Consider the following 24,601-nt stretch of genomic DNA (forward strand, 5'->3'; position numbering starts at 1 on the left):
ATATTTTCTAGATTGAAGTTTAGTGGCCAAACATTTGAAGTCAAGGCATCAGCATCAGTTTTTCCAAAGGATCTGAGGAAGAACTGTCTTTGCATCTTGCAGCTTCCAGTTGCTTGGCTTCTGGCTGCACATGCAAATGTTTCCTATTTTCTTTTGTATCTTGTAAGGAAAATTATCATTAAATTTAGGGCCCACTCTGACAATCTAGGATAATTTCATAGAAATTTACTTTAACTGCATCTACAAACAGCTTTTTCTAAATAAAGATACATGCTCAAGTTAAAAGGGTTAAGATATGGCCATATCTTTGGTAATTCAACCTTACAAATGTGCATGCAAAAACAAAACCCAGCTAGAAATGAAGATGGCAGAAAGTTCTCTACAAGAAATATCCATATTTCCTACTTTCTTTCCTGGACTTAATTAGTCCAACAATTTCTAATGCAGTCACTTAAATAATTAGAATATTAAATAACTCCTTTTAAGCTTAATTTGTATAATAATATATGTATATGTACATTTGCATAATGATGGAGCAAATATTAATCTAACTTCTTTATTTACTTATATTTTGGCAGTGCTAGGAATCAAACTTGGGATCTTCAGACATCTTAGGTAACTTATTACTTGAGCTATATCCTTGAAGATTTTGGTTATTTGGGTTTTTAATTTTTTTTTCTTTAGAAGAGGTCTCTCTACCTCTGTTTTCAACTGGCCTTGCATTTGTGATCCTTCTGTTCTTTCTTCCTGAGTAGCCGAGATTAGAGACATATCCCCCTAATTCCTTACCTTGAATCATTAATTTAGAACTTGTTATAGTATCATCTACTGTGTATTCCCAGGTTCCATAAATTAAGTCTTTAACATTGAATTTTTAAAATTTATGTTCTCTTGGGAATAAAAATGCCCTAGACCCTACAAATATTGTCCCATCACAATGTTTGTGGAACATATAATGTTTCTGTCTTTGGGACATATGATTTATTCACTGAATAGCTGCAGATATATACTGGACTAAACCTCTGATAATAACTTGCATTTCCTGAAGTTTGTTTGAAAATGGGTAAGTGTTTTTATGCTTGTGCAATGCTTCCCAGTAAATTGTCTAAGTCCAATCTAAAAAATAAACTAGTCTTCCCATTTTTTATTTGGAAGCTGCCCTGCAGACACTTAATTGATTTTATGCTCCCACCCACTTAAGCCACAATGTAAGTTTGTAGACTGTTTTTGTCTTGATACTCCCTTTCTTTTTCATCCTTAGAATAAAAATGGCTCCTTTCCTAGAGAAGGTATCTAGTTTTGTGGTTTGTTCATGGTCTTTGATTATGCATATCCTCTAGGTCCTTGCTGAAACATGATGCACTGAGAAAGTACTTGTGGATATTTTGTTTCCTGCTACCTTACCTAATATTTTTAAAAAATTGATAGGAATTCTAACAATGATTCTCAGTCCATACTTGATAATCATTTCTATATTTCCTTTTGCTTTCTGGCACCAATATTAATGTTTTTTTTAAGATCTTTTAAAAATTAATTAATTTATTTATTGTCAAAGTGATGTATACAGGGGTTAGAGTTTCATATGTAAGGCAGTGCATACATTTATTTTCTTACTTGTTACCTCCTCCCTCATTTTCCTCCAGCCTGTCCCCTCCCCATTTCCCTACTCCATGAGTTATATACTTGGTTTACAACATACAGTTTTGTAAGTATTGCTGTTGCATTGGTTTCTCTTTTATCCTTTGTCTCCCAATTTTCCCCTTCCCCTTCCCTTCCCTAGTTCCAATACACATATATACAATATCCAGGGTACCGAAGACAGTTACTGTGACATCAGGGGTAAAACCATGGGGAAGAAATACAAAAGAAAAAGGCACATTTTCACATGGTTTGTTGAACATAACAACAACAACAACAACAACAACAACAACAACAAACCACTTGTTTCCATAGCTTGGAGTTCATTTTGCTTATCATCGTTTTATGTCTTCATATGTACATAGCTATTGAACTATTGTGATCTTCTGTTATGCATCTATCAGCATGAATAACATTGCCCCAATCATAAGGAAATGAAGGACTTGGAAAAAATCATAAGTGAAGTGAGCCAGACCCAAAGAAACATAGACTCTATGGTTTCCATCATCAAGAATAATTAATTCATGTCTAGGATAATCCTAGCAGACGATATTAAATTTTATAGTGTGAAGTTATGCTGTCTTAATTACTCTTTTAACATCAAGCTACTGTGTTATGTGCTGGAGCCTCACTTAATAATGTCTCTTTGATCATTTTGATCATCAATTTATATGTACAGTTTTCATAAATAGGAGTTTTCCTCATCTTATATTTTGTATTATAATTTGTGGCATTTTTCCTCATTTACATTGTTTTCTCTTTCCTAAACTCTTGAGACTTTGGTGTTCAATTTCCTATATTGATTTTGTATATTTTTTCTATTCACTTTTCACTTCCTTTCTTACAGGAGGTTTTTATTTTTAATATCTAGTAATTCATAATTGGGTATGAGTATGCTCAAAAGGGACTAAAAATAGATTATTTTGAGGTAGATGGTGGGCACCTGGTGTGATTGTTGCTGCTACAAGAATATTCAATGTGCAAATGTCTTTTAATTTGTTTATTCGTAGACATCATTATTAATAGAACAGCTTATCCCTAGGGAAGAAACACCAACCTCCTGCCTGGGTGTTTCTGGGTGAATGCTGTACATCTAGCATGCTGAAGCTAGCTAGGGGGTGAAGGAGAATGAATTCTTGCTGAAACTTCCAATTTCTCCTCTTTATTTCCACCTAGACTCACCTATTCACATTCCTCTGCCTATTGTTCAATGTACACAGCCACTATGATTCTATTTCTTCAGGAAATAAATAAATAGGCTTTCACAGATCAGGAGTAGCAGGAACCTGATTGTGCAGGAGGAAAAGTAAAAAATGAAGGAGAGGACTTGGCTCCATGGTCTGTATTCAGATTTCCAAATGCTCTTTTGATTACACATATATATTATGTTACATATTATATGTAGGATATATTAATCTTAAAATTATATACATGGTTTACTTATATATTTACATAGTTTTCTTATATAAATTTCTTATTATATAAATTTCTCATGTAAATATATGTTTATATATTTGTATAATTTTCTTTACGTGGTTGGCAAATGCTCTTTTTTTTTTTTTTTTTTTTTTTTTTGGCCGTCCTGGGCCTTGGACTCAGGGCCTGAGCACCATCCCTGGCTTCTTCCCACTCAAGGCTAGCATTCTGCCACCTGAGCCACAGCGCCCCTTCTGGCCGTTTTCCATATATGTCGTGCTGGGGAATCGAACCGAGATCTTCATGTGTAGGAGGCAAGCACTCTTGCCACTAGGCCATATTCCCAGCCCCATCTTGTTTTTAGTATCCTAACTTACACACAAACACACACACACACACACACAGACATAACACATGTATATACGTGCGCACACAAACATGCTCACTTCTTTACAGCATAATGGCTTTCTAGAATTGCCTCCGACAGAGTTTGTTTCTCTTCAACCTCTACACCCTCACCTCAGCCAGTTCTTGGTCATAATGTTATTATGCAAAGAAACTTGCTATACTTACATTTACTTCCTGAATTCTTGTGATCTGGGATACAGAAGGCTCCTGGTTTATGTGAAGCAAAATTTACTGTGCCCTGTTCTTGGGATGATTTTATAAAGACAATTTTGTTAAAACATTGTGCCACTATTTCTTACTAGGATGTTTTTAAAGTTATTTTAAATTAAAAAAAACTATCAAATCATATCAAATTGATTTCTGTCCAGATTTATTTCTTCCATTAGGATCTCTAGCTTATGTCCTGTCTCTGAGACTAGTATTTTATGTTAAAAAAAAAACCCATAACTAAAGATAACTAGAGAGAAGAAGGATAGGAAAATAGTCATTTATATACAATATACATATATAAAAACAGTAAAATGTAACTTGAAAATTACAGATGATTTTGAGAAAGATGGGCAAAGAACAATGTAAGGGGTGACACTGAAATCAAGTGAAATCCTTTTGTACAACTACTTTAAATAAAATTTGAATTTAAATTATTGTTTTTGCTATTTGGGGTCTTTTATTGTTACATATAAATTTTTGGATTGTTTCCTCTATTTCATTAAGCCTGGTGTTGGGATATTGATGGGTATTACATTGAATTTGTACATAGCTTTTGGCAGTATTGCCATTTTCTCAATGTTAATCCTCCCAATCCAGGAGCATGGAGGTTTTTCCATTTCCTTAGTTCTGCTTTAATTTCCTTTTTCAGGTTTTTAACATTTTCACTTTAGAGGTCTTTCACTTTTTTTTTTTTTAACGGTTATTCCTAAGTATTTTTTTTTAGGCTATTGCAAAAGGAGTTGCTTTCCTGATTTCAGCCTCAGTCTTCACATTGTTAACATACATAAAAGGCATTGATTTTTGAGGATTTATTTTATATCCTGATATTTTGCCAAAGTTTTGGATCGGCTCAAGTAACTTGGCAGTAGAGTCTATGGGGTGCTTTAAATACATGATCATATCATGTGGTGTGTATATGTCTCCTTCATTAGGGTTCCTTAAAAATGGCAGAAAGTTGTCCCTGTGGCTTTGAATGTGTTCAGCAGTTTGACTTCTCAACTTTTCCATAGTTAGGGTGCAGTCCTGTGTTTTCAGGTCCTCAATGGTTCTCTACATACAGTGGCAGACAGAATATGCTTCATTTCCAACTCTCTGGCTGCCAGTATTTCAGTAAGTTTCTCATTTCCACATGTCCAGTGCCAGATAAATTCTCAATTTCAGATTCAGCTATTCCTCTTTCTGCTCCTTTTCCAATGCAGCTTTTTCCCTGTCTCTTTTGTGCTTTTCATATCCTAGGTGATGCTCAGTTACCAGGTATGAAATGTTAACAGCAATAGAATCTATCTCATTCTCTTTAGAAGCCAGCTTCAGTTGCTCTAGCTCCTCTCTATGTTTCTGTTTCATTTATTTTTGCAACCTCTTCAGTGAGTTGCTTCCTCCTCTTTTTGCCATTCTTGGGAACAGCATTCTTTATAACTTGAATTTTTGCTTGCAACTCCTTCTTCTTACAGTGTGGCCTCGCCAGCTATTCCTCCTTGTCCAGCTCCTTGACAGGGTCAATCTCCATGACTGCCGGGGATTGCTGGCACACATGCCAGTGGAAGGCACACGCAGCAGTGGGGGAAAACTCAACTTGTTTTCTATTACCTCAAAATCAGTGACCTACTTTAACATTCTAAAAATATAGATTATCCAACAACTAAAAATTTCGATTCAGTTATGTATCTAACCAAGAAAATTATGAAGCAATCAACTGGTAATCCATTTAAACTGGGATCCCAGGTAGAATCCTTCTAGGGCTGGTGAAATAATTTTCTTTTGATGTGATCTGTATCAATATCACTCAGGAAAAAAATGCCTAGCACTGAATAATTTATAGTTGGTTCTGTAATTTTAAAACATTATTATACAATAGCATTATGAATTAAGACGTTTTATAACAAAATTTCCAACACAAAATAGACAAAAAAAAACCTGTCCATAAAGACCACATTATTACAGCAATTGTTTGATATGGGAAAAGTAAGTGAAAGTGTTTAAAGAAATAGTGTTTTCCATATTAATTCGCACAGAGGTAGCCTCTTATCTGCTCTGAATCAAATTATCTGCCCAGCCAAACACAAGTATCAATGTTTAGACAGGAATACACTTCATAGTATAAGCCTGTGGAAGGAGAAAAACTTAATTCTATGTTTTGAAGAACACTGTTTATAAAACTCAATATAATACAGCTGGTCTCACAATGTACAATCTGAATGTGACCATGCATGTAGTCGCGAAGTGATCAGATTTTAAGAATAAAGCATTAATCCTGGCATAACTGACATCAAGATTATGAATAAAAAATATCTATGATCAGTGTGATGAGCCTCTGTGTGCTTCTCCATTATTTTGGATCCTTTGTAGTAGTCATTGAGACTAAAAGGCACTTCTAGTCAGCTACAGAAGCCATAATGTCTTCCAGAAAATGTAATAGTTCCTTCCCATTTGTATTACATATACAATATATAGTATGCACATAATGATTATGGCCATTAGGATTTGTCAATTGATTCAGTTATACTTCTATTCACATTTGAATTTGTACCTAAAAACTACAATGTATGAAATATAATGTACATTTGGGTCTGATTCTGGCTTATCTTCCATTTCTTGGCTGATATCCAACATACATTTGCAACATTACCATTGAGCATGGCTATGACTGAAAATCGATACTTGATTACATTGTTTCAGTCGTAAGGTGTATAGTCATAGCTTAAAAAAGAAACTATTTTTTCCTAACTAATGCAAAAGGAAACTGAGATCTACATAAAATGCATATGTTCAAATTTCAATCCAATAATATTATGTTAGTCAAATATAAACATAAACAACACATTGTAAGTGTAACATGATTTTGACTTACACATGGAGGAGAATATTATAAAATCTCCTTACCTCTTGTCTGTAACCCCTTTCCACAGTCTTCGCCGGTGCCCATTATTCCCTGCCTGATGGACTCTGGCACTAAGATACAAGGACTCCATTTTTGTGGTTTCCATCTGTGATTTCAAATAATAGAAGATTAGCATATTCAACACACACACACACACACACACACACACACACACACACACACACACTCATGCTTGGATAGATCAATTTGAAATCCAAAGATGTAAACATGATAATTCAACAAAAATGGACTTGAAATTCATGCCATAGGGTCAAACCCTAGCAAGCACTAAGGATGGCATTTCTGTTCTCATTCACATTCATGAGTGAGGTAGACATCCTGCTTTTTAGAATGTGAACATTTTGAATGTAAGCCTTAGTTCATATAGAAAAACAGCAACACACATTAGAAGCACAGATTAATATGGAGTTTTTGAATTTATAATTGTTTAAAAAGTTTGACAAATGAAGAAAGAATGCTCCCTAGAAGTTCGAAGTCTTCAAACCTTGGGGTATAAACTTGCACCCATGGTTCTCAGCTTTATTATTTTTCCTTTTCTTTTTTTTTCTTTTGGTCAGTCATGGGGCTTGAACTCAGGGCCTGGGCACTGTTCTTGAGCTATTTTTACTCAAACCGAACACTTTGAGTTACAGCACCACTTCTGGTTTTTAGTTGGTTAATTGGAGCTAAGAATTTTACAGAGTTTCCTGCCCTGGCTGGCTTTTCAAATCTCAGCGTCCTCAGTAGCTAGGATGACAGGCAATATCTACTTCAAGTAAGTGAAAAAAAGGAATGAGCTTAATGAGATACCTTTAATCTCAGCTACTCTGAAAGTGGCTAGATCACAGTTCAAGGCCAGCTCAGTTAAAAACTTAGCAAGACTATTTTGGAAATAAGCCAGGCATCCTGGCCAACACTTGTGAGTTCAGCTATTCATAAGATGTTTCAAAAATCACAAAAGCTAATACAATAAATGGTTTAGGTACAGCTTTTTAGCTCTGGTAAGTAATTTTATTTTGATTTCTTAATTGAGTTTACATAGGTTTCCTAGACGGAAATGAATTAAGTTTTCAGTTTAGTTTAGTGTTTCACATAGATACAAATGGACAGAGTTTCAAAAGTTCTTTGGTTAAATTCTCAGATTTGAGATGATGATTCTTAGTTCAGACAAAGTGATAGTCTGAGGATAGCCAAATCAGTATAGGCCAGTATCTAGTTTTAAACCCTGGTTACTCAGCCATATTGAGATATAGGTGCTTATATCTTTAGATATTTCAAATAAAGATGTTCAAATCAAATAGGCATTTAATAATAAACATGTGACTATGGCTCCCTAAATGGAGTTCAAAAGAGAAGACTCAAGAGACGATGATAAACAACTACTTTAATCTGTTTCTTGAGATAAATTCCTCATTAGCATTCTTATGTATAGGAAAGCAAAATACACTTTTAAACCATATTGGTCAAAATTAAAGCATATAAAGAATAATTAGATCAACTCGCACACATTTGCCTCAATAAACATGACAAAATCATTCAACCCATACACAGTGGAACTGAATTCTGGGGGAAATGGCAGGAGGTCAATAACAGAAACTAGTTCAAACACAAGTACTCTAATTGAAGTGCTCCAGGATAGTAGAGAGCGGACAAATAGAACAGCCCACTATTAGATCCTAAGATTTCAATTGATTATAATAGCCTGAGGTTCATAAACATGTCTAATAATATTAGATTTGGCATTTTTTTCACTTGGCTACTTTCCTTGAGAGCTCTTTTTCTGGGATCAGAAGTTTCAATATTTATAAATGGCATAAAAGGAGTAACATTGGCAGTGTTACCACAAAGCTCCTGTGGTTAGTGAGGACAAAGCAGCAGTCTGGACATGATCCCAGGGTTTACTTACATCCTCTCTAAATTGGTCATCAGTTAGAAACAATGCCAGTAGACATGATAAAATCAATAGTCAGTTGGACTTCTTCAATGACACTCTTAAACATTAAATTGAGGACTTTCTTTGAAGGTAGAAATAACTTGTATTTTCCTGAATAAATTATTTCTTAATTGCATAGCTCTCAGTTATATCATCTCAAATAATTCAATAAAACATTAGGTATTTTCACTAAAGGCACTTTTTAAGTGTGTCACAAAAAACTATATGATGCTTGCCATGCACAATGGTGCACAAGTATAATCCCAGGTATTTGGGAGTGGACATAGGAAAATTACAAATTCAAAGTCAGCTCAGAAGAAGATAGAAAGGCTCTCCCTCCAACTCAAACAGAACATAAATGAAAGGTCTAGGGTAGTAATGCAACAAAATGTTTAAAACATTCATAAATATCACTAATGGACTAAGAATTTATACTTGTTTTCATTTTTTGAGAGAATGTCTTGTGATTAAGCTCATGCTGGCCCATATATATATACATACACATATACATATATACATATATTTATATGCATATATACACATATGTATATGTATACATACATGCATATATATGTATATAGAGAGATATACTTATATTATTTCTTTCATATACTATTTCCTCAGCCTGAATGAATGCTCAGATTATAGGAATTTATCATCATATCCAGTTTGTTCATGTTTCCTTGCTAAACATTTTAAGATTAGAACAATGGATTGAGGAAAGTACTTTCCTTATGTCTGTACATCTCTGTGTGTGTCTATGTATTTTCATGTGTCTATTTGTATATATTTTTTTTTAAAGTCAAAGACTAGTGGAACTCTGTGTTTCCACATTCTTTTTTTTTTTCTTTTCAAACTGATGTACAGAGAGGTTACAGTTTCATACATTATGCCTTGGGTACATTTCTTGTACTATTTGCTACCTCCTCCCTCATTCGCCCCTCCCCCCTCCCCTTTTCCCTCTCCCCCATGAGTTGTTCAGTTGATTTACACCAAATGGATTTGCAAGTATTGCTTTTGGAGTTGTTTGTCTTTTTATCCTTTGTCTCTTAATTTTGATATTCCCTTTCATTTTCCTAGTTCTAATACCAGTACAAACAGTTTCCAATGTACTCAGATAAAATACAGTGATAGTGTGGGTACAACCACAGGAAGGGGATACAAGAAGATCATCAACAATAGAAGCTACGGTTTCACATGGCATGTTGAAAGTAATTACAAGTGATATAACAGTCGTATCCATAACATGGAGTTCATTTTACTTAGCATCATCTTATGTGTTCATAAGGGTATAGCTATTGAGCTCTTGTTATCCTCTGCTGTGACTAGCCTAAACCTGTGCTAATTATTACCTATGAGGGAGACCATAGAGTCCATGTTTCTTTGGGTCTGGCTCACTTCACTTAGTATAATTTTTTCCAAGTCGTTCCATTTCCTTACGAATGGGGCAATCTCTAAAAAAATAGTCTGGAAAAAAGATAGCCTCTTTAACAAATGGTGCTGACAAAACTGGTTCAACACATGCAACAAACTAAAACTAGATCCTTATATATCACCCTGCACCAAAATCAATTCCAAAAGGATCAAAGACCTCGAAATTAAAACAGATACCCTGAAAACACTAAAGGAAGGAGAAGGAGAAACGCTTGGGCTCCTTGACTCAGGACGGAACTTCCTTAACAAAGACACAGAAATGCGACAAATCAAAGAAAAGATGGACAAATGGGACTGCATCAAGCTGTAGAGCTTCTTCAGGGCAAAGGACATAGCTTGTAAGATAAACAGAAAGCCCACAGATTGGGAAAAGATCCTACTGCCCATACAATGGACAAAGGCCTCATATCTAAAACATGCAGAATTAAAAAAATTACATTTCTCCAAAAGAAAACCACAAAGAACCCATATCCCCCTCAACAAGTGGGCTAAAGACTTAAAAAGAGACTTCTCTGATGAGGAAATGAGAATGGCCAAGAGACATATGAAAAAGTGCTCTACATCACTGGCCATAAAAGAAATGCAAATCAAAACAACATTGAGATTCCATCTCACCCCAGTAAGAATGTCCTTCATCAAGAAAACTAACAATAACAAATGTTGGAGGGGATGTGGCCAAAAGGGAACCCTACTTCATTGTTGGTGCCAATGTAAACTGGTTCAGCCACTCTGGAAAATGGTATGGAGATTCCTCAGAAGGCTAAACATAGAGCTCCCCTATGATCCAGTAGCCCCACTTTTGGGCATCTACCCAAAAGACAACAAACAAGAACACACTAAAGCCTCCAGCACAACAATGTTCATCGCAGTACAATTTGTCATAGCTAGAAATTGGAACCAACCCAGATGCTCCTCAGTAGACGAATGGATCAGGAAACTGTGGTACATATACACAATGGAATTTTATGCCTCTATTTGTATATTTTTATGAATCATGAGGAAGACTGTTTGTATCCTTAAAACTGGTTTCTGAATAATAGTCCAGAAAATTCAAGTTAATTTGTGAGTGCTTGTGCAGATGCTATGTGCATATGTATTTCTTCCTGGTACAGAACTCATATTGAATTTTTTTGGATCATAATCCAGAAAACTGCTTTGGCAGAAGTCCAGTAGCTCATTTAAATCAAACATGTTTAGATTTTTCCTCTACTAACTAGACATTCATATTCTTTGCCCTTTTTAAAACCAATCCAGTTTTCCAAAAGGAAAACCAATGCAGTATTATTAGATGATCTACACTATGGCCTTATTATTATTATTCATGAAAAAGACATATATTACATTGTGAGTTACACTCAGTGATAATTTGAAAAGGCAGTTGCTTACCTATATACAGGACATACTGTGATATCTTCACACTCTCTCTCTTCAAACAAGGTATCTGGACACTCTTGGCCTCCATTAGCAGCTTCTTGAATGATAATCCTGTATCTTGATTGCTTTATGGTAGCATTTCCTGAAGTAAAGAAGAAATAAAATTGTCTTGCCTTCTTTGTTGATGTAGAACAAAATCTAGTCAGCAGTTATAAAAATTAAAATCAGGGGGACATTAAGCACATGTTCAAAGTAGAACCAAAATGTTCAAACTCACTTCCATTAGCCCTACACTATAGCCATAGACACAGCACTACACTCTACATTATTAACATTTCTGTTACACTATAGCAATCACATTGTCAAAAATATGTGTTCCAATGGGAAAATATTACTCCAAAACATAGTTTTGATGTATTTAAAATGAATTAGAGTACACATTACCACAGTGCAAGTGTTACATGGCATAATGATCTGAGGACCCTCAGACTCTCATTCATGTCAAACATCAGCTGGGGGGCTGGGGATATAGCCTAGTGGCAAGAGTGCCTGCCTCGGATACACGAGGCCCTAGGTTCGATTCCCCAGCACCACATATACAGAAAACGGCCAGAAGTGGCGCTGTGGCTCAAGTGGCAGAGTGCTAGCCTTGAGCGGGAAGAAGCCAGGGACAGTGCTCAGGCCCTGAGTCCAAGGCCCAGGACTGGCCAAAAAAAAAAAAAAACACATCAGCTGGGGATACAGAAGTTTTATTATTGATTCAATTCCTAGCGTAATAATTTTCTCTCCCTAAGCTTTATATAATAAAATTCTCTTATAAAATTAATGGTAGCCTGTTTATTTATGGATATTTGTTTATTATATATCCTGTTCCTTATAGTCAGTACGTATGTAATTAGAAGGTGGAAAAAAAGCACTAAAATTGACAAGGCATAAAATTCTGTTTATTTTGAGATTTTGCTGAGAAATAAAAGTATTAATGGGTAGCTCAATAAAAAGACCACTCATGCTCCCATTAATGTTCTAGAGCACTCATTTCACAATCTTCAGAAACCTTCAAAATCAACACTGACCAAAATGTCAATTACAGTTTCAGTGTTTCCCAAGTATTTCAATTACTAAGTCAAAGATATACTAGCTGCACAGTAGATGAGTAAAAAAATTTATCCCTATAAAACATAAAATTGCATAGGTTAACAAAGAGCCAAATGTGCACACAATTAGTGACAAAATATTGCAGAATGTCAGTAGTGTCAAACAATGATGTAGTGTTAGGTAGTTGTAGCAGACAGAAATTTTTTTATTTCAAGAGCCAAAAGTAGTTCACAGAGGAGTTGGAGTTTAACCAGGGTGGTGGAAGCTATAGATAAAATAATTTCAGGTCAAAGAACGAGCGCTGAGTCTTAGAAGTGGCAAGCAGTTTACTGAAAAAAAAGCCAGTGAATTTTGAAAGGTGATGTGAGTGTATGTGGCTTATATGTACACAGGAGGAATCCAAGAAGTGAAAATGCATAGTGAGAGATATAAAGATGAAGAGAAAGTACAGGAGAAAATGTGGTTCATGGGTAGGTGTTGGACAGGTAATAGACCTTATCATGCTTAGAAGTTAATTTCTAGGAACCAAGTAAACTAAATGGAGAAAAACCGAAGAAAGGAAAATGTCTTGAAATCATGTATGCAAGTGGGTTTTTGAAGTCATTACTACAAGAAGACCTAGCAAGGAGAAGCTACTGACCCACAACCCAAGCTCTCTTAACTCTCCCTCTTCCTCCCCAGAGGGATCACTTATAACTGTTGTTTCTATATTTAGTTTTCTGTGGTTGCCGCCAAATGTATAAATAATATGTTAACGCTGTTACTTCCTGATTTATAAATTGTAGACATTATTTATTGACTTTTTGCAGTAAATGATGACAGTTTACTTTGCACTACCTTTTTTTTTAATAATCACATAGCTATTTATGCATCTATTAGTCACTTACAAACCTTAAATAACATGTATATTTTCAACCCTACTCTTTTAGCATGTATTCCCCTCAGCCCAGCCACAGTGGCTTTGCAGAATCTTTCTGAATTGATAGAAATTCTCTTTGGCAGCCACTTTCCTTCTAAGTGAGCCCAGGATTCCACATGCCATGTCATCATTTCCTATTTGTACATAAATGACTATCTTCTGTAATTCAGCTGAGACCTTCTGCCTAGCGATGACCTTTTTTTTTTTTTTTTTAAGGAAAAGGAATTAGGGCCTTTAAAGTTCTTTTTATTAAGCTGTTCCTGCTCCCACCTTTGGTGGTCCTGGTGTTGCATTCTGGTAAGCCATATCTCCAGATTTTTTTTTCTTTTTGCACTATTTCATGGATAAAAGCCACTTCTTGCACAGATACATGTCTGGACCACTATGCTAAGCTTTCCATTGTGTCTGGGGTGACAGGCCATACCACCACCACACCCAACTACTTCCACTGACATGGAGTCTCAAAGACTTGATCCCAGTCTGGTCTGGGTATTCACACTTCCCACGTCTCTGCCTCCCACCAAGCTAGGATGACAAGTGCAAGCCACAATGCCCAGCTATTGATTGAGATAGGGTCTTGTGAACATTTTTGTACCCACAGGAGAAATGCAATCTTCCTGATCTCAGCCTCCTAAGTACCTAGGATTATAAGTCACCATGAGTCACCAGTGCTTAACTTATTTTTATTATTATTTATTATTTTTTATTTTTGCCAGTCCTGGGACTTGGACTCAGAGCCTGAGCACTGTCCCTGGCTTCTTTTTGCTCAAGGCTAGCACTTTGCCACTTGAGCCACAGCGCCACTTCTGGCCATTTTCTATATATGTGGTGCTGGGGAATCTAACCCTGGGCTTCATGTATACGAGGTAAGCACTCTTGCCACTAGGCCATATTCCCAGCCCTACCAGTGCTTAACTTATAAAGCATTTTATTTTTAGTGAACCCTTGGGAAGAAAAGGAGAAGGACACTTGCCCAGTCCATGATCTTGAATTAGAAGTGGGGATGTAAGGGAAAGTTCCGATTAGTTTTGCAGACTCCCTCCTTATCCCTGTTTAAGTTTTTAAATACCCAGAGAACTATTGAATAAAGGGATGCATCATTTTCCTCCTTGGCCATTGGTTCATTTTGTATTTGGCACATGAGAGAGAATGGAGCAGAATATGAGAGGAAAAAGAGGGCATGAGGAGACAGGGACTATGCTACTAGATTCCTTCTTATGGGTCAGTTCAGATTGGCTCCTCTTCTACCAGAACTGAAGCTCCTGTGAAGGACATTTGTTTACAGCTACTTTATTTGATTCCACTAACTGTACTTCTATCACCTTTCAGGCTCCTGCCTGTTACTAGCACAAATATTAAACCTCATCTCCAAAATGTCACATCATCCATGCACACAGCTTTTCTGTTTTCCTCAGTTGCTCCATTGAATAGCCACTTGTTTCCTACCAGGAGAGAGGTAGTAATTAAATAGAAGGAATATTGTAATTATCCCTTTAAAATGGCATGAAGTCTCTATGAGAAGTGTAGAAATAAATTGTATAAAATTACAGAAATGGCTTTATATATTATAAAATCTAATGTCATTTGGGTGGTACAATTTTTGTAACTAATTATGCTTTTAGGGAAAAGACTCTTTCCTCACTTTCAATTAATTCTAGTTACACTGCAGTTGCTCTGAAATTGATTAATTAACTTAGAATGTATATATGAATGTGAGTTTGTGTGTATACGTGCAGTTGTTCAAATATAATCTTATGAATCTATAAATAAAGATTGAAGACAGTCAAAACAAATAAAAATATTCTTTCAATTTATTCAGAGAAATCCTAAAGAGGGCTAGACCTACAATATGATACATACTTCCCCTACAAATACACACACACACATACATACACACACATACATACACACATACACACACACACACACACACACACACACACAGGTATTCTGCTTTTGTGATGAGACTCCAGATAAACACTTCAAAGTCTGAATTAAAATGTTGCACTGATTTTTATTCCTTGCAGTTGTTCAAGCGGAGGTTGAAAAAGGATGGCTTCTGTAGTGAAAACAAACATTCCCCAGCACCACATATATAGAAAATGGCCAGAAGCGGCGCTGTGGCTCAAGTGGCAGAGTGCTAGCCTTGAGCGGGAAGAAGCCAGGGACAGTGCTCAGGCCCTGAGTCCAAGGCCCAGGACTGGCAAAAAAAAAAAAACCACAAAAAAAAACCAAAAAACAAAAAGATTTCTTCTAGTTGAAACTGGTTGTAATTTATAGAAGTAAAATGTACTTTTGAGTGAGGAAGGACTTTAACACAAGCGAATACTGCCAGGATGTGTTTGGTACTTGGGGTGTGTGTGTGTGTGTATGTGTGTTTGTGTGTGTGTGTGTGTGTTTCCTTGAACTCTGAAGAGGTCATATTCAGCAGATAACTTTGAAATAGTCTCTTGTTCCCTATGATGTAATCCTACCAATTTTTGTAACAGCATCTGTTATGACAGACACTGTGTAGTGGTTTGGTGGCAAAGTCAAGAGTAGGCAGTTTATATACACAAAGCAGGACATTCAGTAGTCTTCTTACGCCGTCTCTTCTTTATAGCCATATGTCACAGTAGTTTTAGGATCAATGGAGGACAATGACTTCAGCAATCGTGGAGGAAAATTGTGATACAAGGAACAGATGCCTGAGACAACCTCTGATCATGGTTTGAAGACAGAGAAGAGAGGCTAAGAAAAAAACAAGGAAACTCTCAAACACTAACAGCCCAGCCTTCCAACCCTCCAATTTAACTATATAAGAAAAGTGAGTGAAGTAGATTTGTGAAGTCGATGCAGAGCATGATAATGGTGACTTTGCAAGGAGAAGATGCATGGCCTCTGTGTAAAAGAAAATAATTATGTGTAAGAAATAAGCAAGACTTGCTTTTCATTTACATTCTCATGGAGGTGGAGATAATTTTGGTGATGATCTTTGTCTGGTAGGTCATATAGCTTCTCATGTGTAATGAACATTTTTTTTGGTCATGGGTCTTAACTGGGGGCTTGAGAGCTGTCCCTGAGCTCTTTTGCTCAAGTGCTCTACCAATTTAAGGCACATCATCACTTCCAGTTTTCTGGTGCTTAATTGGAGATAAAAGTCTCACGGACTCCCTGTCCGGACTGGCTTTGAACCTTGACCCTCAGATCTAAGCCTTCTGTGTAACTAGGATTATGAGCATGAGCCACCAGTGCTCAGCCATGGACGACTTTTAAGAGTGAATAGTGAAACTATTATTATTTAAACCATGATAACAACTTTGGCTAGGACCCCCCTGAGTAACCAGGAAGTTGGATCAACCAGTTCATTTTTTTGCTTTGATATGAAATACATTAATTTACCATAAGATAGAATAGATGTAAGCTTACATGCACTCCATAAACCAGATCAGATCCAGTTCTGTACATTTTTGCATATTATCTACTTTTATTATTATAACATCTAACAAGATTGGCAATATTTTATTACTAGACCATGAAAGAGGTAAGACAATTGCCCAATGTCACTTTGCAAGAGTTAAACTATATTCAGTAGACATGGAAGCTCATGCTCTTTCTATTGTATGAGACTTTACATTAAGATGAATTGGAAAACCAGGGTCAACCCAGAGGGAGGACTTTATATAATAGCTTCTCTGTTGTTCCAAAAAGATACTGTTTCCTTTACAAGCATTTCTTCAACAGCACCCTGTTTGAATAAGCCTTAATTAGCAATAAAAACAAAATTTGAAGGGTATGTTTTTGAGTAATGATTCCCAGCTCATTGGGCCAAGAAAAATAACAATAAATTAAAGTTCTTGTTTGCAAACATAAACAATTACTCAAGAATGATTATGACTAACAAACAACTCATTGAAATTCAGCTTTGATTTATGCAGAGTCAATCATCACTAAGTCATCAGGTATAATTAAACTTAAGTTATTAATTATAATCAAAAGAAGTAACATCTAGAAAAGACAGCAATTTAAATATCAAGAAGAATACTTAGCATACAAAATATATGAGTGGAATACAGGCATTAAAGAATATATAAATAGATTATAAAAAATATATCCAGTCATTTTCAGAAAGAGAGCTTTAAAACTGAAACAATTTTATAAAGAAGACCTTTCGGATTTTTCTACAAAATTAAGAAGAAGGAAGCAGAGGAAGGAGGGATCAGTGAAAATGCTGAAAGGGGTAACATTGAGCAAGATATATTGTATTCATAAACTCCTTTTTAAATGGCAACTCCTTTGGATAAATAAAGATAGATAGATAGATAGATAGATAGATAGATAGATACACAGATACACAAATAGATACATAATATAGATATGGATATATACATATTCACACGTTCACATACACACAACATATTGTATTTCTCTGTCTCTGTCTCTGTCTCAGTGTGTGTGTGTGTAGAGAGCGAGAGAGAGACAAAGAGAGAGAGCCTTTGATCAATTTGCTACTAAGTAAACTTATACACATCACACTGAAATAAGTTTGAATAAATGCTGAGTTATGATATCAAAGTTATTCAATCATTGCTTTGGAATTACAATTTGTTGAACATGTAAGCCTTGCTGTAAAGCCTGACAGAGCATGGCAACTTGGTAGAGGGTGAACACAGCATTGATAGTAGATTCGTGGTGGTAATCTATCAACAATGCAAGGAAATTCTTTAGGTCCTGCCTGCAGAATTCTGACCAGTTGAAATTTAAACATGTTCCCTAGGTCTGTTCCTTATTTGTGGAATATCTCTACAACTGACCAATCTCAGGAATGCACTATGTAATCACATTGATCTTTCTCCAGGCTACTCACTTTGTAACTCAAGACTAAGTCTGATGCTCTCTTTTCTTCTACTAATCTTCACATTTAATCCACCATTCAAAAATAAAGGACAAACACAAAAAAGCTGCTGGTGATTCAACCTGTCTTGAAACAAAATGATGGCATGAGTAGTATTTTAAGGTTTGTATCACATAAGCAGCCATTCATTAGTTACCTTTTGGGGTTAAATTACAAGCCTTCTAGCTATTCAAATTCAGGTGATTCTTCTAATTTTACTAAGCCTCAGTTTTCTCATCTGTAAGACAGGCCAACAGAAGTTTCAGGCTCTTATAATTGCTGTGAGGACTTTATAGGACACTAAAGGGAAAATATATACATCGTCTGGTATAAAGAATTTTCTGGAGTGTAAGTTAAGTACATAAAAGAAACATAAAGAAAGACAAAAAGGAATAAAGGAAATTCAAATGTCTGCCTTTTTGGAAAATCAGAGTAATCAGATGTGTGTTCACAGCTGGATCCTAATCATGCTCTGTGCATCTAGAATACCTTGTTCTTGGTAAGTAAATCATTTTTTTTTTTTTTACCAATGGAAAGAATTATTCAGGGTGATCAAACTTGAGTTTGCTCAGGAGGGTTCTGGTCAATGCTGTTAAACTGGCATAAATACTAATAGTCCCACTATTCACTTTTAAAAGTGCCAAGTTATATAACCAGACAAAGACCATCACCACCTCCAGCCCCATGTAAATGTAAGAAATAAGCAAATCATTGCTTATTGCATTATAAAGTTGCAATTTAGAAATACAGCAAAGATAAATTATATTGTCCTTAAACTTATTTCTTCACTCCTCATATTTCTTGCACCAAATTCTGTGTGACATAATAGCTCAAGCATCAGGTGATTATTTTGTGCACTTGGAACTCATTCCCTCAATTCATTAAATTAAAAATTAATGGAGAAATTTTTAGCATTTACCTCACCAATTGACTATAGCTATATAGTATGTGTTACTGTGAGAGAAACTGTAATAGTGTATTGAACACAATGACTCCATTTTATGACTAAGCACCATCCTGTCACTTACACTTTACTTCCCCCCCCCCATCCCTAAGGCCATGCTTCCCTGGCAGGCAGCTTCCTCATTTCCCCCTGTACATTCACTTCTTCCTTCCCACTAGCTCCTGCTTGCCCTGGGATAATAAGCTTCAGGAAAGTTAGCTTAGTTCCCCTTTGATTGGAATTGATAAGCTTCAGAAAGAGCTTAGTTTTAGGAAATGACTTGGTTTGGGTAGATGAACACAATGTACCTAGATTGGATCATGTGATTCCTGTTTGCTTGCTTGCAGCTGTAGCTTAGGAAAAAAAGGAGAATTTCCAAACCCCAGGTGAGGGGTATATTAACCTAACTTGGTTGGAAGGGGGATATCACACTTGGGTATGGGACACCTGAATGTAGTCACCAGCTGGCTAATAAAGACTTTCCATTGGCTATGTATTTTGTCTGAGTGGTGGCTCCTGGGAATTCCTCATTTCAAAGCAACACTAATAAATGCTACACAACTAAGCATTATTATCGTCACTTCATCCAAGTGGAGCTTTAGTAGTAGGAGAAAAGAGCTTACAAATGCCTTGTTAAGGAGCCTGTTTCCAAGTGAACACTATAGTAAAAGATGGCAGTACTAAGTTAAAGTCTTTCTTCAACATTAACTCTCACCCCCAAAACACATTCTCTCTGCTGACTAAATAATCATACACAAGAGAACACTCCTTTTCAGTGTCTTCACCTCCATGCTTGAGATTCAGAGTTGATTTCCTTTTGAGAAAAGAAATTAAGCCAGGGATTCACTTCTAGTCCTTGTTTCATGTAAATATGGAGGAGTAGATAGTGTGACTGGGTGCTCAAAGCAAAGCATTCACTACATCCAGTGTTGTTATGACTGGTAAATATTTATCAGATATCTGCTACAGGTAGGCAGCTCACCTAGATGCTGTGTATTAGGCTGGAGTGTGTGTGTGTGTGTGTGTGTGTGTGTGTGTGTGTGTGTGTGTGTGTGTATTATGAGATCTCACCAGTGCAGCAAAAGGGAATCTTGAAGGCTGGATAATAACACAAAAGTTCCCCAGACTTTCCTAAGGGTACAGAAATGATAATATGAACTCCATATTCAGAATTCAAAGGCCATCAATCCAGTATTCTCTCTTTTTTGTTCACATAGAAGTGAGGGCTTAAGTGGTGAAAAATGCAATGCTTTAGAAGACTTAGGAGGTGGAAGTGTCTAGACAGTTCTTTCCTATTCACTTTGGCACTCATTGCATCAAGAGCAACCTCCTTTCCTATAATGTGTTCTGCATGTAAACCTTGAAATAGTTCAAAATGAACTCAGAGCTAAAGACTTTATCTATATATAAATGTATTATGCAAAATTGCAAAGTTTTTCTTCTAATCTTTCTAGGAATGTTGAAAACAGGCTCCAAAATATCCATATATTTCTCTCATTTTGAAATAGTGCCTGAAACAAGGTGTTCTATACCCTTAAAGTTTCATAATATTCATTTGTTTTGCAACAGAATCCAAATTCCATGGAACTGGCAACAGACAAGACCTCTGGGGCTCTGATTTCTAATCCTAGCTCATTACTGAATTGCTGTATGACCTTGGGCAATGCACTTAACCTTTCAGAGCTTCAATTTTCTTACTTGTCCTGTGTGGATAATACTGCCTGGCCAATTCACAGGACAGTTGTTAGGAATGCCTAATTAAATGGGATTTAAAGCATCTTGCAAATATATAAAACCAACTAGTGAACTTAAAATGCTTTAGATGCAAGGCCTTGCACATAGACTTCAGAAGGAACAACTCAGTTTATAGCTGCATAAGAGCCAAGACAAACGTTTGCTCTCTTTGGTGGACATCATGCAATAGTTATAAATTCTCAGTCTCTTAGATTGTCACTCCTTTTTATTCCTTCTGATACTTTTAAATTGTCTATAACTTAGAGAGCTAATTGTATCCAATAGTGAATTCTTTTGAGTATAGACTTCGCTCTCTCTTCAGTTCCCCACAGTCCACCTAGCGTATGGTGATCCTTACCAGGAAGTATATCAAAATTTCAGGGGATACTTTTCAAATCTCTCCCAACACGCACCAGTTTAATCAGAATTTAGAGTATGTATCTGGCCCTAAAAATTATTAAGTCCTAAGAAATTCTCAAGACAAAGAAAGAAATGATTTAGCACAATTAATGAAGAGTATCTTATTTACTCAATATGTGAAACAGGAAAAGGAGCAAGCAATATGCTTACCCAAGCCATTAAAAAAAATCAACAACAAATAAGTACCAGCCAAATCACTCCTGCACTCAACACATTTAAAAATATAACCTGCCCTCTAGCTAAGCACATCATAATGGGTATAATTGGAAATGTGTACTATAAACCAGGAGGGTTAACAATGTCATTTGGAATGATGAGTTGTGCTAGTCTTTTCTTCTTGCCAATGTCTGCTGATATGTCAGGGATTTATTCTTCCCCCATCCTGATCCTTTTTTGTTCTAGCAGATGAAGTGTTCAGTGACTGCTTGCTACAGGGCTTCCTAATGTGCTTCACTCCATCAGCATTAGAACTTAAGTACACAAAACCCCACACTGCACTGCCTGTAGACAAGTTTGAGGGCAGAAATGTCCTTAGAGACATAAACTCAAGATGCTGTCATCATGATTCAGCATGGATACACACACACACACACACACACATACACACACACACACACACACACATTAGAAAACCCCTTTAAAATAATCCTATCTCACTAATGCTTTATGCCCTTTAGAGCAAGGGGAGGAAATCCTTACCTACTGTTGTACCGATTGCTAGAGGACATAAAGGCTTCTACTGAAAGCTTCTGTGTTGCAGCATATGAGGGCAGCATTCAGGGATATACAGCTAGGAGCTTGGAAGCAGCACATCCTCTGCTCTTTTGACAGCAAAGCAAAGCATGTTGTCTGAATGTTTGCTTCTACCCAGCATGCCACATTTTAGACCTACTATCTTTTACTTTTCCTCAGCCAGGCACTATGACTCATGCCAAATATCTCAGTTACTGTGAAACTGGGAAGATTAGGTAAAAATTTACCAAGACTTCATCTCTACGAAAAAACTGCACATATGGTGTATTCTTGTCATCCTAACTATGCAAGAGATATAAATAAGATGATCATGATCCCACTAGAAAGAGAAAAGAAACTTACCTGAAAAAACTGAAAAAAAATCCCAAAAACAAAAACAGGAAGGGCTAGGAAGTGTGAGTTCAAACTCTAGTACCACCATCCTTCAGTTTTTTCAATGTTCTTTCCAGAATGTATAAAGACGTAACACTTGTCTGCTGAATGTTTGGTGCAAGGAATTTCACAGATATTCAAGATGTGATGAAGTTTGTTTAGGGGATAGTAGGGTTAAGTAAAATAACTCTATAAAGACAAGTCAATTAAGGTTACAGTGTTGTTGTTTTTTTAATTTACCAGAATTTTATCCCAAGTTAAACAAAGACTGAATTATCTCATTTGTTCACAAGGCATGCACTATTATTGGCTGTTTCTCTGCCTTCATTATTTTTATTGCCTCACATAAAGTTGCTAGCTTTGTAATTTCCTGTTACTTGTTTAGAGTTGATAAAATAATTTTTGAATCAATAAAATTGGAATTGTACTTGATAAACTTGTGGAAAACACGTATCTTCTGGTGTCTCAGGGAAATAATAAAAATGCTTATTAACATAATTTGAAGAAGAGGGATCAGGTACAGATTGAGCATCACTAATATGGATATGAATTTTTAAAAGTGCGATATCCAAAACATGAAACTTATGAGCACTGACAAACCACAAGTTGGTATGATACACAATTAGTCTCTCTTTCATGTAGAAAATCATTAACTTATTTTCTTAAGTGCCTTTAACCTATGTGTGTAAGGCAAGATAGTGATGAATTTCATGTTTAGACCTAGTATTTATCTCCATTTCATTTTGGAAATACAAGAATTTCACAATTTAAAATCCAAAGGTAGCCAGACACTCGTGGTTCATGCCTGTTTTTACCATTCAGGAGTCTGAAATCTGGAGAATCGTGGTTCAAAGCTAGCCTGCCAGAAAAGTTCCCAATACTCTGTGGCCAACTGAGCAGCAAAATGCCAGATTGGAGGTGTTGCTCAGTGATAGCATGATAGCTGAATGAGGACATGAAGCTAAGTTGTTACTGGCTCTCTCTCTCTCTCTCTCTCTCTCTCTCTCTCTCTCTCTCTCTCACACACACACACACACACACACACACACAATACCCAGTGTGAAACACTTTCAGTCCTAAGTATTTTAAATGAGGCATACTCAAGCTGTAAAAACATGAAGTAGTTAGATTTATAGTCATGCATTTAGTGTTATAGATCAGTGTGAGATTGAGTTAACTCATTTCCTCTTTTACATTTCTCTTGAGAGTGAGTAGAGGGTCAGCTTCTTCAAGAAGTCTTTCTCACCCACTATCAGCCCCCCACTTTCCCAGGTGCCTCTGCCTCCCCAGCACCATTGTTATTTTCTACTATGTTTCTGAACATTCTTTCTCTGCAGGTCAACTGTAATAAATGGTCAATGAATGAATGAAATAATGCATAAGGAAAAAATATGCTGTCACCTGCAGCATTTTTATTTTTCTTCACTGAGAAGAAAAATAAGTTTCTAGCATTAGTTTCTAGCAATAGAGTAGATATGTCTGGAGAAACTCTTCTGACACAGGAACACTAGAATGTTAGTGGGACTTTGTTATTTAATTTGTTTTAAGATCTGTATCATTTTAGTTTTAGAAATTTTAGAACATATCAAATGAAACCAAAATTTACCCCCACCTCATACAATACAACAGAATTTCATCTATACCTTTAGACACTTACACATACCAGTATTAGTTCAAACAACACACCAACACCATATCATCTATACACAAAAACCTTCAGGATAGGTTTTTGGTTTTGATTTTGTTTTTTGTCAGTCATGGGGCTTGAACTCAGGGCCTGGGCACTGTCCTTGAGCTCTTTTACTTAAGACTAGCACTCTACTATTTTGGCCACAGCCCTACTTGTAGTTTTCTTGTGGATAATTAGAGAAAAGAGTCTTACAGACTTTCCTGCTTGAGTTGGCCTCAAATGGCAATCCTCAGATCTCAGCCTCCTAAGTAGGTAAGATTATAGGTGTGAGCCACCGGTGCCCAACCAGAATTGGTTTATAAAGGAGCTGTTTTTGAAATATAGCCATGGTGATACTATGGTAGTATTATGGTCACATACCCTACAATAAATTCTCCTAAAATACTAATAAATGCCCAACTTTTGTTTGAGTTACAGTTTTTTGAAAGGTCCATAGGTTCTTCCTTGTTTTTTTTTTTCTTTTTGTTTCCCTTGTATTCCTATTTGAAGCATTTTTTTTATAATGTTTAAT

General features: G+C 36.1%; 1 protein-coding gene and 1 pseudogene across 1 annotated transcript in view; both read right to left on the reverse strand.

Annotated features, from left to right (window-relative positions):
- Positions 1 to 5,179, reverse strand: part of LOC125350078 — a 64,802-nt pseudogene extending 59,623 nt beyond the window's left edge.
- The window catches only part of Thsd7b (thrombospondin type 1 domain containing 7B), an 873,729-nt gene that overhangs the window by 354,588 nt on the left and 494,540 nt on the right, over positions 1 to 24,601 (reverse strand). The window contains exons 11-12 of the mRNA XM_048345548.1: positions 11,304 to 11,433; positions 6,553 to 6,656 (exon numbers count right to left, since the gene is read on the reverse strand). Coding sequence (XP_048201505.1) covers positions 6,553 to 6,656; positions 11,304 to 11,433 — 234 coding nt within the window. The remainder of the gene's footprint in view (positions 1 to 6,552; positions 6,657 to 11,303; positions 11,434 to 24,601) is intronic.

This window comes from Perognathus longimembris, chromosome 4 (assembly GCF_023159225.1).
Source record: "Perognathus longimembris pacificus isolate PPM17 chromosome 4, ASM2315922v1, whole genome shotgun sequence".
NCBI lineage: Eukaryota > Metazoa > Chordata > Mammalia > Rodentia > Heteromyidae > Perognathus > Perognathus longimembris.